The following is a 15,350-nucleotide window of genomic DNA, read 5'->3' as shown; positions in this document are numbered from 1 at the left end:
GTACTAAATAGTTCTGAGAAAAATATTCAATAAATCATAGTCTTACCAGAAACAGCACCTGTCTCTTGGACTAGTAAGAATTTTTGGTCACAAAATGTTCTATAGTAATCCTTATTTTGCCTGAATATGCACTATCTTGGCAGTGACTGTATGAGTATGATTTTAACTAAGGGATCAGCCTACTGCTGAAGACCAGGGTTATCAGTTAAATCATGTGGACTGTCCACATAAGGACATTAACAAGGTTGATTATTAGTGGAGTGAAAGAGAACTTTACCGGGTTGTATTATATATGACAGGGTGTATTTATAAAGAAGAGGAACAGTTTTCTCCCACTGGTCTGGACAAAGCTGGAGTTGCCATTTGTGGTCTGTCTTTACTTGTTTTATATCTATAATAACAGATCCTCTTGGTAAAAACCTGCCCTAGGCACTGTGATGGTTTTTTGTTTGTTTAGCTTTGTGTTGTTGTTGTTTGTGGTTGGTAGAGAAAACTGCATATTGCTGCCTTGATAATGTTTTCTTATTTGGCATTCTGTTAAAGGGAGATATACAGGTCAGTGAATCAGAATAGAGAGCCCAGAAGTAAACCCATGCCTATATAGTCAATTTATGACAAAGGAGACAAGGATGTACAGTAGGGAAAGGGTAGTCTCTTCAGTAAATGGTGCTGGGAAAACTGGATCACAATCTTACTTCATATTCAAAAATTAACTAAAAGTGCCTTAAAAACTTCAATGTAAGACTTTAATCCAATAAAACTCCTATAAGAAAATACAGGTGAGGGGCGCCAGGGTGACTCAGTTGGTCAAGCACCTGCCTTTGGCTCGGGTCATGATCCCAGAGTCCTGGAATCGAGTCCCGCATCGGGCTCCCTCTCCACGGGGAGTCTGCTTCTCCCTCTGACCTCCTCTCTCATGCTCTCTCTCACTGTCTCTCTGTCAAATAAATAAATTAAAAAAAAAATACAGGTGATAAGCTCCTTGTATTAGTCTAAGTGAGGTTTTTTGCTTTGTTTTTGTTTTTGTTGTTTGCCTCTAACTCCCAAAGCAGGGGTAAAAGAAGCAAAAATGAATGAGTGGGACTACATCAAACTAAAAAGCTTCTGTACAGCAAAGGGAACTGTCAACATAATGAAAAGGTAAACTGCTGAATGGGACAAGATATTTGCAAATCATATGTCTGATAGGGGTTACTGTCTAAAATATTACGAAGAACTCATACAACTCAACAACAGCAACAAAAAACAATCCAGTTAAAAAATGGGCAGAGTGAATAGATGTTTTTTCAAAGAAGACATACAGATGGCCAAAAAATATATGATAAAACACATACCCGCCCCCTCCACATGCACATAGGAATAGTACTCAGCCATAAAAAATAATGAAATATTGTAATTTATGACAACATAGATGTAGCTAAAAGGTATCAGTCAAAGTGAAATAAGTCAGAGAAAGACAAATACCAAGTTATTTCTCTATCAGTGGAGTCTAAAAATACAGAACAAAGAAAACAAAACCCAGACTCATAGATGCAGAGTTTAGGGGTGGGGAGCGGTTGGGATGCAAAAATTGGTCAAGGGGATTAAGAGGTTCAAATTTCTAGTTATAAAATAACTTCAGTCTTGGGGATATAATGTACAGCATGGGGAATACAGTCAATAATAATATATTAACTTTATATGGTTAGAGATGATGACTTACTGTGGTAATCAGTTTGTAGTATATACAAATATTGAATCACTGTGTTGTACACGTGAGACTATTAGTGAGACTAATAGAATATTATTTGTCAACTGTACTTCAGTAAAATCAACAACAAAAAAATGAAGTTTAGTTCTTTGTTGCTAAACTCTAAGTTATAAAAGTGAAGAAACTATCTGCCTAATTAATTTCAGCCTTTAATGGAAATGTGTTATAGCCTAGTTGGACACTTGATTCCAATAGAAGGGAAATAATTCATTCACTTTTTTGAGGATAGAAAATAGTTCTTCTTCCTTTCTTTACAGCAAAAATCATGAACGTATGTTCACAAAACGTATTCAATGTTAATTTTTAAAGTTTCTGCGTATTTCCTCTCATCAGTTGTAAATAATGTATCTGACAATAAAATGGAAAAAGTTGAAATTTTCCACTTGTGCATTTTGAGCTTCTCAGAGGTATTATAAAACTCTGGAAATAATAATAAAAGATACTAGGCTTTATACAGTGCTTTTTGTTTGAGGAACTCCTATAAACACTAATGCATTGATCCTAACACAGTACTTGATTGTGATTTTAAAAGGTCATGAGTTAGTGCTGTTACAAAAAGAAGTTTAAAAAGATTGGAGGGGGAGCTCTAACTTATAAATATTGTTTAAAAAATATCTAGATAAAGGTTGATCTAGACAATAGAAAAAATAAAAAGGGAGATTTTTGTTATTTAACTTTTCTCTTAGTCTGTGATAGATTTTTATCCCTTTAATTTTTTTTTCATTTATTTATGAATCTTAAAGTCTGATTCCCTTCTTAGAGTAGTAAGCAGAATTGTTTTTTAAATATTTAGCTCTTCTCAGCCAAGGCTTAAGCCTGTGATGGTTTTCTGAGTTTGTCACATTAACATAGCAATGCATTTTATTGGTCCTGAATTAGGAGATCATTGTTTTAATTTTCTTAGTTTAATATTTATGGTATGTAGCTGTTGATTTTGATGATTATGGTGGTCATGTGGCTTAATACTCAACTTTTTTGTGTTTTGTAGGTTTATTCTTCAGTCCAAGGAGGTAATTCACAGTCAACTATTAGAGAAACAGAAAATAGCAGAGGAAAAAATTAAAGAATTAGAGGTAAGTTTTAAGTGAATATTGACATTAAATTTTAAGAAAAAGCTAATTATCTCACTGTGTGATGTTAAGTGAAAACATATGCCTGCCAAAGTCATGTAATATTGTTTTCATTTTTTCAAATTGTGTTAGAACAATAAACCAATCATATTCATGACTGTGTAAGATTCCACCCCTCTCCCTGCAAAGGAACGAAAAAAGGAGGGAAGGAAGGAAGAAAACAGAATAGTCTCTTGGAAATTTAGAGAGTTTTGAAGATGGGATGCTGTTAATCTGAATGTATTTTCTCCATTGCCTTCAAAAGAACATGTCTGTTTTTAAAAACAAAGCAGGGGTGCCTGGGCATCTCAGTAAGTTGGGTGTCCAACTCTTGGTTTTGACTTGGGTTGTGGTCTCAGTGTGGTGAGACTGAGCCCTTCGTTGCGCTCCCTCCTCAGCACATAGTGTGCTTAGGTTTTCTGTCTCCTTCTGCCCCTCCCATTCGTTCTCTCTCTCACTCCTGCTCTCTCAGTAAAAATAGAAAAATCTTTAAAAAAAAAAGGGTGGGGGGCACCTGGGTGGCTCAGTCGTTAAGTTTCTGCCTTCAGCTCAGGTCATGGTCCCAGGATCCTGGGATTAAGCCCCACATCGCATCAGGCTCCCTGCTCTGTGGGAGGCCTGCTTCTCCCTCTCACACTCCCTTTGCTTGTGTTCCCTCTCTTGCTGTCTTTCTGTCAAACAAATAAATAAAATCTTAAAAAAAAAAAAAGGATAACACATATATGTTTAAACACCACATATTGTGGTGGGCTGGCTTGAGAGTGGGTAATGATAATAGTATTTAAAGGGTCTTGATGTTTGTCTTTTACGTATTGTAATTCATCTAACGTAGATAGGTATAACTATCTGAAGGATGGTTCTGCAATGAGGAAAAAAGTTTCTCTCTCTCTTTGTTTCTTTTTGCTAGGGAAAAAGGTGATGACAGAGTAACTTAGTAAATTCTTGGATAATTGGAATTTATTACATTTTCCATATACATTAAGACCTTTTCTTGGGCTTGAGTAGAAGGTCCATCCTATATATAGTAAAAGTTGGCCCGGGCAAAAGACTGGTTGTTATTTCTTTGGGGCCAAGATTTCCTGAAATGGGGGTGGTTGCAATGACTTCATAGGTCACTTTATCTAATTTTTGTGAGTACTGTTTGAGGCAGTAGTTCAGAATCTGACTCAGCCCTCTACGGAATTGGTGAGACACCCCCTGTATCCTCCTGGGGATTTCTTAGGGGCACCAACTTGGCATGGCCTGACTGTGTAGTGTCTTAGGTTACCTAGGTTTATTTTTGACTACTGACCATAATTTAAACAAACTCGATAATAGATTTATAGCTTAGAAAGGTGTTTTGTAAAAACAAAACAATTAAGCATGCAAGCAAAAGACAAAAAAAGAAAAACTTAACTTTTAGTGACCATGTTGTTATTGTGTCCTATTTTATCATTCTTGTTAGCCCAACTGTTCTAGATTGAATTTTATATCTTCTACTGTTCTCAAAGTAACTTTTTTTTTTTTTTAAGATTTTATTTATTTATTTGACAACAGAGATCACAAGTAGGCAGAGAGGCAGGCAGAGAAAGAGGAGAAAGCAGACTTCCTGCTGAGCAGAGAGCCCGATGTGGGTCTTGATCTCAGGAGCCTGGGATCATGACCTGAGCTGAAGGCAAAGGCTTTAACCCATTGAACCACCCAGGCACCCTCAAACAAAGTAACTTAAAAAAACTCAAAATAAAACTATTTCATGTAGATAAATGAAAACCTGTTTTTGCAGCTGTAGGTAAATACATCTAAAAATTATCCTGATGAATAAGTAACCAGATGTAAAGTACTGTGTATATGACTCTCTTTTTATGAAAACACAGAAAGTAAGAGCTCTGTATAAACATTCAGAATGATATGTCGGTGGGAGGGCGCCTGAATGACTGTCTCTTAAGCATCTGCTTTCAGCTCAGGTCATGATCCTGGTTCTGGAATCAAGGCCCTTGTTGGGCTCCTGAGGAAGGAGCCTGCTTTTTTCTCTCCCTCTGGTGTTCCCCCTGCTTGTGCTTTCTCTCTCTCTCTCTGTCAAATAAATAAAATCTTTAAAAAAAAAAATATGTCCGTATATGTATTACATTAACCCTGGTTACCCTAAGGAAATTAGGTGGGATATGGGCATGAAATTATTTTTTTTTATAATCTTTGCATTGGATAAATTATAGCAAGCACGTGTTATATATGTTTTATATATGTTTTATAATTGAAAAGAATATTACGGTAAAATTGCCACAGATGATTTTAGCATACTGTTCAGTTTTGATATATGTTAGGATTTTTTTTTTTTAAAGTAAGCTTGAAGTCACGATCCTGACATCAAGACCTGAGCTGAGATTAAGTTTTGGACGATTAATCAACTGAGCCTCTCAGACACCCCAGGAAATTTTTTTCCCCAAGTTACCTTTTTTTGGAGTTTTTCAAATATTGGTAGAGTATCCTGAATCTGCCAGATAATAGAAATAGATTAGCTGGCTTGTTGGTACTATTTGAAATGCTAATTGCAGCTACAAAAATGTTGCACAGTTAAACATCTTCTTTGCTAGAACATTTCACTGTGTTTTTTTCTTTTTAATCTTTTATTTTACATGTTTTTTTAATATGACAAAAGCATCATAATGTGTACTGTAAAAAAAAGAAAAATAGCCAATAAATACAGCATGATTAAATGAAGATGGTGTTTTCCCCTCTTCCCTGCACATCCCCAGATGTCACCTCTGCAGTTTGGTGTGTATCATTCCAAACTTTATTTTATAAACAAATTCATACACATGGATATACTTTTTTAAAAACAACTTTATTTTCTAAAAATATTTTTATTAGAGGGAGAGAGGGAGAGAGAGGCAGGCAGAGGGAGAAGCAGGCTCCCCATTGAGCCAAGTACCCCAATCAATGCAGGACTCGATCCCTGGGATCGTGACCCGAGCCAAAGGCAGGCACTTAACCAATTGAGCCACCCAGGTGTCCCTATACTTTTTTTTTTTTTTTTTTTTAGATTGTATTTATTAGACAGTAGGCGGAGAGGCAGACGGGGGAGGGGGGAGCAAGCTCCCTGCTGAGCAGAGAGCCCGATGTGGGGCTCGATCATGACCTGAGCCGAAGGCATTGGCTTTAACCCACTGAGCCACCCAGGTGCCCCACTATACTTTTTTTTATTTTTTATTTTTTATTTTTTATTTTTTATTTTTTTTATTTTGTATTTATTTATTAGATAAAACAGTGAGTGAACGCAAGGAACGGGCAGAGAAAGAGGGAGGAGCAGACTCCTTACCGAGCAGAGAGCCCCACCCAGGACTCCATTCAGGGAACTCAGGACCAAGACCCCAGCCTAAGGCAGACGTTAAACCAACTGAGCCAACCACGCGGTCCTCGCATATTGATAATCTTTCTTGGGCTTATGCCTTTGGTCTGTTCTTGCTGGTCACATTGGCCTAGAGCTTTTTAGTTTCTTCTCTTGAAGACCCCAGCTTCGACCTTGCTACCCCGACCACTCCTCTCCTAACCGCGGCCACCACCAGAGGGCTCCTGGGTACTTGGGTCACGTCCACGGCCCGCCTCTTGTCTTCCCTTTTTTTTTTTTTAAATAGGAGTTATGATGTGTATACTGGTTTTCATCATTTGACAGTTTATCTTTCCATTTCTAGTTTATATTTTCCACTTTCTTGTTTTCTACTTCTCTTATCGTTGTAGGTTACCCAGTATTTAATTAATTGCATGATCCCTATCTCTGCATTTAGTATACTTTCCAATACTGCCCTAATATGTATTTTTAATAGTTATCTCCCACTACACCCTCTCTTCTCTCCCCTTGAGTAATCCTATACTTTGCACTGCCGTACTCTTATAGTTTTGTTACCTCAGCCTGAAATGTATGCATGTACACAAGCCCACATGTGAACTAATGCATACATACATTGTTAATTGTAGTGTTCAGATTCTTTGTGTTTCTTACTGATTTTTTTTTTTTTTTTTTTTTGTTCAGTTAATTATTGAGAGAGAAGTGTCAAATCTCTATGGTGAGGGCGCCTGGGTGGCTCAGTGGGTTAAGCTGCTGCCTTCGGCTCAGGTCATGATCTCAGGGTTCTGGGATCGAGTACCGCACCGTGCTCTCTGCTTGGCAGGGAGCCTGCTTCCTCCTCTCTCTCTCTCTGCCTGCCTCTCTGCCTACTTGTGATCTCTCTCTGTCAAATAAATAAATAAAAATCTTTTAAAAAAAAAAAAAAACTCTATGGTGATACATACCAGTTTTTCCATTTTATAGCTTAGTGGGCACTGGTGTTTAGTGATCACTCTCTGTGTAGTTAAGTGCTCATTATTATTGTATACATAGTTTGGAGGATAGGTTTCATTTTGCTTTATCTGGGAATTTCTCAGGTCTTTTAAATATAATATTCTACTGACTTCTGGCTTCTGTTGTTGCTGGTAAGAAGTCATCTGTCAGCTTAATTGTTGTTCCTTTGTCTTTTTTCTCTGGTTACTTTTCTTTTCTTTTTTTTTTAAAAGATTTTATTTATTTATTTATTTGACAGATAGAGATCACATGTAGGCAGAGAGGCAGGCAGACAGAGAGGAGGAAGCAGGCTCCCCACTGAGCAGAGAGCCCGACATGGGGCTCGATCCTAGGACCCTGGGATCATGACCTGAGCTGAAGGCAGAGGCTTTAACCCACTGAGCCACCCAGGCGCCCCTCTCTGGTTACTTTTATGTATTTATTTAAAATATTTATTTATTTGAGAGAGCATGTACACGAGTCGGGGATGGAGTAGAGGAAGAAGAGAGAGTATCCTCAGACACCCCGCTGAGCGAGGAGCCAGACATGGGGCTGGATTCCAGGACCTCAAGATCGTGACCTGAGCCAAAACCAAGAGTTAGCTGCCCAACTGGCTAATCGACACAGGCACCCCTCTGGTTACTTTCTTTTTTTTTAAGATTTTATTTCTTTATTTGAGAGAGAGAGAGATAGTGAGAGAGAATACAAGTGGGGGTAGGGAGAGGGAGAAGCAGGCTCCTTGCTGAGCAGGGACTCTGATGTGGGGTTTGATTTCAGGACCCTGGGACCATGACCTAAGCCAAAGGCAGATGCCTAACGGACAGAGCCATCCAGATGCTCCCACTCTGATTACTTTTAATATTCTCTTTGTCTTTCATGTTTTGTGGTTTCTTTGGGATATGTTTAAGTGTGGAGTTAGTATTTTTATTATTTTATTTTCCTTTTTTTTTTAAAGATTTTATTTATTAATCTGACAGAATGAGAGAGCACTAGTAGGGGGGACAATGGGGAGAGAGAGAGAGAAGGAGACTCCCTGCCAAAGCAGGGAGCCAGATGCGGTGCTCTATCTCAGGACCATGGGATCATGACCTGAGCCGAAGGCAGATGCCTAACCATCTGAGCCGCCCAGGTGCCCCATACCCATATTTTCTTAATCCTACTTGGTTTAAGTTGGGTTTCCTGAATCTGAGGATTAAGATCTTCCATCAGCTCTGGAAAATTCTTTTTTTTCTTTTTCTTTAAAATATTTTATTTTGTTTCTTAGAGACCGAACAGGAACTGGGGGAAGGAGCTGAGGGGGAGGGAGAAGCAGACTCCCCACTGAGCCGGGAGCCCCGTGTTGGGCTCCATGCTAGGACATTGGGATCATGACCTTATTAGAAGGTAGACACTTAATCGATTGAGCCACCTGGGCCCCCCAGTTCTGGAAAATTCTTATATTTCTGAATATTATTTCTTCCCTATTTTCTCTATTAAGTGGTATTTCCTTCTGGAATTCCTCCCCCCACCCCCACCTTTAAAGCAACTGTTTCCACCATTGGCAGTCACATCTTTTTGTTATTGTTGTTAAAGATTTTATTTATTTATTTGACAGAGAAAGAGCACAAGCAGGGGGAGCAGCAGGCAGAGGGAGAGGGAGAAGCAGGCTTCCCACTGAGCAGGGGGGCTGACGTGGAGCTCAATCCCAGGACCCTGGGATCATGACCTGACACATAGGCAGCCTCTTAACCGACTGAGCCACCCAGGCACCCCTGCAATAGCATCTTAACTGGCTGTTTTAGTTTTTTCTTTTTCACATCTCTGGTTTCCCCCTCATCAATTCTTTTAATGTATTTAAGCTAGAATATCCTTTGTTACATATTAGGAAATCTGGTCCTGTTATGCCTGTGTAAAACCCATCATTGTTCTTGGGTAAAGTTCAGACTTGTTAACATACCTTCAAGGCTTTTTGTGAAATGACTCCTGTCTATTTCTCTCATCTCCCTCATTTCCTTTGCCTTCTTTTTTCTTTTCTTTTCTTTCTTTTTTAAAGATTTTATTTATTTGAGAGAAACTGAAACAGATAGTGAGAGAGCATGAGTGGGGAGGAGAGAGAGAAGCAGCCTCTCGACCAGTGGGGAGAGCAATATGGGGCTAGATCCCAAGATCCTGGGATCATGACCTGAGCTGAGGGAAATTGCTTAATCAACTAAGCCACCCAGGTGCCCCTCTTTGCTGCCTTTTACATTTTATACTCCAGCCTTTCAGAAATAATTCTGTTTTTAGAACTTGCTGTGCTTTCTTTGTTTCTATTAGATCTTTGGAAAAAATAATTTCCTCCACTGGGGAACTTTCTCCTCCTGTAGTTATTAGTGGCTCCATATATTAATACTCAAGATCTTAGTTTAGGGCTACTTCTAGGAAGCTTTTTCTGATTCCTCAGTCTTAAATCAGGTCCTTTTTCCTTATTCTCTCTAATGATTTTAATCAGTTTCATACCACAGTATGGTAATTTGAGCATAAAAACTATCACCACTTGAGATAATTACAAATAGGGTTTCCTGGGGGCATCTGGGTGACTCAATTGGTTAAGCGGCTACCTTGGGCGCAGGTCGTGATCTCAGGGTCCTGGGATCAAGTCCTGTGTTGGTCTCCCTACTGAGTGAGGAGTCTGCTTCTCCCTCTGTCCCTCCCCACTGCTTGCTCTCTCTCTCTCCTCTTTCTCTTTCAGGTATTAGTACCTGAAGTGTTCCTTTCATATAGGGAGTTATGTTACTTACTGCAAGGGTAAAGGCAAGTACTAGCTAATTGGGCAGGTAGTCTTACTGTCTTTTCTGTCTTTTTATTCTTAACACTCCTGTGTTTACAAAATACTACCCAAATGTTGGGTTATTCTTTGAACCGTAGTCATTTTACTGGGATTGATGAGAAAATATTTTCATTAACAGATTCACAGTACAATAGTGTTTTTTAGATTTTTATCTGTCCTTTATAAAGATGGTAAATCTTTATAAATCAAATTCTGGGAGGAACAAACATCATTTAATCCTAATGGTAATTAGTATAGACCAATGATGCTGATCTTGTTTAAGAGAAAATATAAAATGATGGCTTTAGTATGATAGAGTAACCATGTTATTTATGTCTGTTTTTTACCCATTCTGATAGTTTTTGGGGGGGCACCTGAGTGGCTCATTTGGTTAAGCATCTGCCTTTGGCTCAGATCATGATCCTGGAGTCCTGGGACTGAGCCCCACCCTGGGTTCCCCGCTCACCGAGAAGCCTGCTTCTCCCTCTTTGCTTGTGTTCCCTCTTTCACTGTCTCTCTCTCTGTGTCAAATAAATAAATAAAATCTTTAAAAAAATTCTAGTAATTTTTAAGTAAAATAGCTGAAAGTATATATGATACATAATACAGTATATGTTGTTAGAAAAGTACAAAAGCTTAATTTCTTAAATGACATGAGTATAATTGGGATTTGGAATCATAACTGTGAGTTTTCTTTTTTAATATTTTATTTTTTTCTTTGACAGAGGGAGATCACAAGTAGACAGAGAGAGGTGGGCAGAGAGAGGGGGGAAGCAGGCTCCCTGCCAAGCAGAGAGCCTGATGTGGGGCTTGATCCCAGGACCCTGAGACCATGACCCGAGCTGAAGGCAGAGGCTTTAACCACTGAGCCACCCAGGTGCCCCCATGACTCTGAGTCTTATCTGTTTTTTTTTTTTTTTTTAAGATTTTAAAATTACTTTTAAGTTATCTTTATACCCAATGCAGGGCTTGAACTTACAAGCCTAAGATCAAGAGTTGTACTCTCCACCAACTGAGTCAGCCAGGTACCTCTCATCTGTCTTTGTAAAAATAATTTTCTTTTTGAAATGTACAACATTGCTACAGTGGGAATATAGAAGTTGTTTTTTGTTATTTTGTTTTGTTTGAGAAAATTCAGTTTTAGTTAAAGTTGAGTTACAACATTATTGATTGAGGAAATATGTTCTAAAGAGTGAAAAAAAATACTTCCTGTATTTTTTGCTCATTTTTTTTGAAGTAAGAAGGGTATAATTTATGGAGTTTTTTTTGCTTTAAAAAAAAAAATTGGATTCAGCTTTCAGATGAGCCTAGAGCTCAATTTCTGACCCTCTTGCCTTATGAATCTCAACGTTTTGGAATCCTTGAGATAACTGTAAGCTTTCAGTGATGTGTTTGAGCGCATTTTGAAAACCAGGTTCATGCTTAGGTTTGCTCCCTTGTTCCAGGTAAGGGGCAATTATTGCTTGAGCCTCATCTGCATTTAGTCTAAAGTCCTCATTAGCTTTTAGACACCCATGTGTACTGGGTGGCCACTTTCTCTCCTTTATCTTTGACGTGGTCACCACACCTTCCACTACCCTGGTTAACTTAGCAGTGACATAATAAAAATAAGAGTAAGGAAACCCAGGACATTCTGGCCTGCATAATGCCGCTTCTGACACAAAATATTATAATCTCAGGGTTGTGAAATAGCTCTGTAGCTCATGCTGTAAATAAAATCTAAAAACTATAAAAGTCCCAACTCTTGCACAAAAAAACGACAATTTTGGTCAGATAGTGGTTCCTGAAACAAGGAGGAAGAATAGTGGCAGGGCAACTGGTAGGAGGTGCTTGTGACATTCTGCAGTTGGCTGAGTTTTGAGACTCTGATGAGAAAATGTTTTGGAGGAGTTCCCATGATTGAGAAAGTTTTACTCTGCCTATTGAAGATCATTTTTTCCATAGCATGGGTGGTAACTGGTAGGCACTTGGCTGGATGTCCATGTTTTGCCCTGAGTACTTCATTTTTAAGGTGGCACCACTGTGGAAACTATGGGAACCCCTCTTTGGAGGTGATGTCAGATGGACATTATTACATGATAGACAGTGATTCTGTGATGTTTCGAGAGAAGGACAGGTGAGAGAAGAGCAAGTGATGGGATTTTTTTTTTTTTTTAATTTTAAAGATATTTATTTATTTATTTGACAGAGAGAGATCACAAGTAGGCTGAGAGGCAGGCAGAGAGAGAGAGGGAAGCAGGTTCCCGCTGAGCAGAGAGCCCGATGCGGAGCTCGATCCCAGGACCCTGAGATCATGACCTGAGCCGAAGGCAGTGGCTTAATCCACTGAGCCACCCAGGCGCCCCCAGTGATGGGATTTTAAAAAACACATTAAACAAGAATTATACTCAGTGCTGGCATAGCTCAAAATTTAGAATCCATTAAGAAATTAGTCATTTATTTTGTAGTGAAATATAGCATTTAAAATAAAAAAAGGGGCGCCTGGGTGGCTCATTGGGTTAAAGCCTCTGCTTTCTGCTCAGGTCATGATCCCAGGATTCTTGGATCAGGCTCTCTGCTCAGCGGGGAAACCTGCTTCCCCCCTCTCTCTCTGCGTGCCTGTCTCCCTACTTGTGATCTCTGTCTGTCTAATAAATAAATAAAATCTTAAAAAAAAACCACCTCAAAATACATAGAGCTTAATACAAATTGACATGCATCAGGCTCTCCCACTCTTTTCTTCCCTTAATCACAGTGCCATCCCTGCCCCTTCCTATAGCTATAACCCTAATTTTTGTGATAGGTATTAACTTTTTCCTTTAAGTTTTCATTTAAATTCCGTTTAGTTAACGTACAGTGTACTGGTGCACCTTCTTGGCTCAAGTCATGATACCAGCATCCTGGGATTGAGCTGCACGTTGAGTCCCATGTTGTGCTCCCTGCTCAATGGAGAGTTTGCTTCTCCCTCTGCCCCTCCCCCGATTATGCTTTCTCTCTCTTTCTCAGATAAATAAATGAAATCCTCAGCCCCCTCCCCCAAATCCAAACAAACCATATAGTATACCCTTAGTTTCAAATGTATCATATAGTGATTTAGCACTTCCATACGTCACAGGTGCTCATCACAAGTGTACTCCTTAATCCCCATCACCTGCTTAACGCATCCCTTCACGCACCTCCCTTCTGGTAACAATCAGTTTGTTCTTTATAAGTAAGAGTCTGCTTCTTGGTTTGCCTCTTTTTCTTTCTTTTCCTTTTGCCTATTTGTTTTTTTCTTAAATTCCACATGTGAGTGAAATCATATGGTATTTGTCTTTCTCTGACCGATTTATTTTGCCAGCATAATACTGTCTAGCTCCATTCATGTCATTGGAAATGGCAACATTTCATTTTTTTTAATGGCTGAATAATATATACCATATCTTTATCTAGTCATCAGTTGGTGGACATTTGGGCTATTTCCATAATTTGGCTCTTGTAGGTAATGCTGCTGTAAGTATCAGGGCGCATGTATCCCTTTGAATTAGTACTGTTTTTGTTCTTTGGGTAAATACCTAGTTGAGTGATGCTAAATTGTAGTTTTACTTTTAACTTTCTGAGGCATCTCCATATTGTTTTCCAGCATAACTGCACCAGTTTGCATTCCCACTAACATTGCATGAGGGTTCTTATTTCTTTGCATCCTTGCCAACACCTGTTGTTTCTTGTGTTTTTGATTTTAGTCATTTTGACAGGTGTGAGGTGATCTCTCATTGGTAGTTGTGATTTGCATTTCCCTAATGAGCAGTGTTAAGGCTTTTTAGTATGTCTGTTGGATGTCTGTATGTCTCTCTTGGAAATATGTCTGTTTATGTCTACTGCCTGTTTTTTAATTGGATTATTCATTTTTGGGGTGTTGAGTCTAACAAGTTCTTGATATATTTTATTTATTTATTTTAGAGAGGGAGAGAGAGTATGTGCCTGAGCAGGGCCTGGGGCAGAGAGAGAGAGAGGGAGAGAGAGAATCCCAAGCTGACTCCCTGCTAAGCATGGAGTACAGTGCTGAACTCAGTCTCAGGACCCCAAGATCATGACCTGAGCTGAAATCAAGAGTCAGGCGCTTAAGTGGGTGAGCCACCCAGGTGCCCTGGCTGCCTTTTACTTTTGTTGATAGATTCCTTCTCTGTGCAGAAGCTTTTTATTTTGATGTAGTCCCAATAGTTTATTTTTGCTTTTGTTTCCCTTGCCTCAGGAGTTATAATCTAGAAAGAAGTTGCTATGTCTGATGTCAAACAAGTTACTGCCTTTGTTCTCTTCTAGGACTTTTATGGTTTCAGGTCTCACCTTTGGTGCTTAGTCCATTTTGAATTTATTTTTTAAAAAAAGATTTTATTTATTTATTTGACAGAGATCACGAGTAGGCAGGGAGGCAGGCAGAGAGAGAGGAGGAAGCAGGCTCCCCGCCGAGCAGAGAGCCCAATGCGGGACTCGATCCCAGAACGCTGGGATCATGACCTGAGACAAAGGCAGAGGCTTTAACCCACTGAGCCACCCAGCTGCCCCCATTTTGAATTTATTTTGTGTATAGTGTAAGAAAGCGGTCTAGTCTCAGTCTTTTGCTTGTAGCTGTCTAGTTTTCCCAGCACCATTTTTTGAAGAGATAGTCTCTTCTCATTGCATACTCTTTCCTGCTTGTTGAAGATTAATTGACCATACAATTATGGGTTCATTTCTCAGTCTTTTTTTTTTTTTTTTTTAAAGATTTTATTTATTTATTTGTCAGAGAGAGAGGAGCGAGAGCGAGCACAGGCAGACAGAGTGGCAGGCAGAGGCAGAGGTAGAAGCAGGCTCCCTGCCAATGTGGATGTGGGAGCCGGATGTGGGACTTGATCCCAGGACGCTGGGATCATGACCTGAGCTGAAGGCAGCTGCTTAACCAACTGAGCCACCCAGGTGTCCCGATTTCTCAGTTTTCTTTTGGGTTCCATTGAACTGTGTGTCTGTTTTTGTGCTAGTACCAAACTGTCTTGATGACTACAGCTTTGTAGTATGACATGAAGTCTGGAGTTGTGATGCCTCTAGCTTTTCTTTTCTTTCTTTTTTTAGAAATGATTTTATTTATTTATTTGACAGAGATGACAAGCACACAGAGAGGCAGGCAGAGAGGGGGAAGCAGGTTCCCCACTGAGCAGAGAGCCCAATATGGGGCTCCATCCCAGGACCCTGAGATCATGACCTGAGCCAAAGGCAGAGGCTTAACTCACTGAGCCACCCAGGCGCCCTTGCTTTTCTTTTTCAAGATTGCTTTGGCTATTTGGGGTCTTTTGTGGTTCCATACAAATTTTAGGATTGTTTGTTCTAGCCCTGTGAAAAATGTTGTTAGTGTTTTGATAGGGATTGTATGAATGTGTAGATTGCTTTGAGTAGTATGGACATTTTAACAATATTTGT

At 39.3% G+C, this 15,350-nt stretch overlaps 1 protein-coding gene across 1 annotated transcript in view; it reads left to right on the top strand.

Annotated features, from left to right (window-relative positions):
• Positions 1 to 15,350, top strand: part of PFDN1 (prefoldin subunit 1) — a 67,855-nt gene that overhangs the window by 29,198 nt on the left and 23,307 nt on the right. The window contains exon 3 of the mRNA XM_059174764.1: positions 2,739 to 2,823. Within this exon, the coding sequence (XP_059030747.1) occupies positions 2,739 to 2,823 (85 nt within the window). The remainder of the gene's footprint in view (positions 1 to 2,738; positions 2,824 to 15,350) is intronic.

This window comes from Mustela lutreola, chromosome 5 (genome assembly GCF_030435805.1).
Source record: "Mustela lutreola isolate mMusLut2 chromosome 5, mMusLut2.pri, whole genome shotgun sequence".
NCBI classification, from domain to species: Eukaryota; Metazoa; Chordata; class Mammalia; order Carnivora; family Mustelidae; genus Mustela; species Mustela lutreola.
This window is presented reverse-complemented; position numbering and strand designations above follow the sequence as displayed.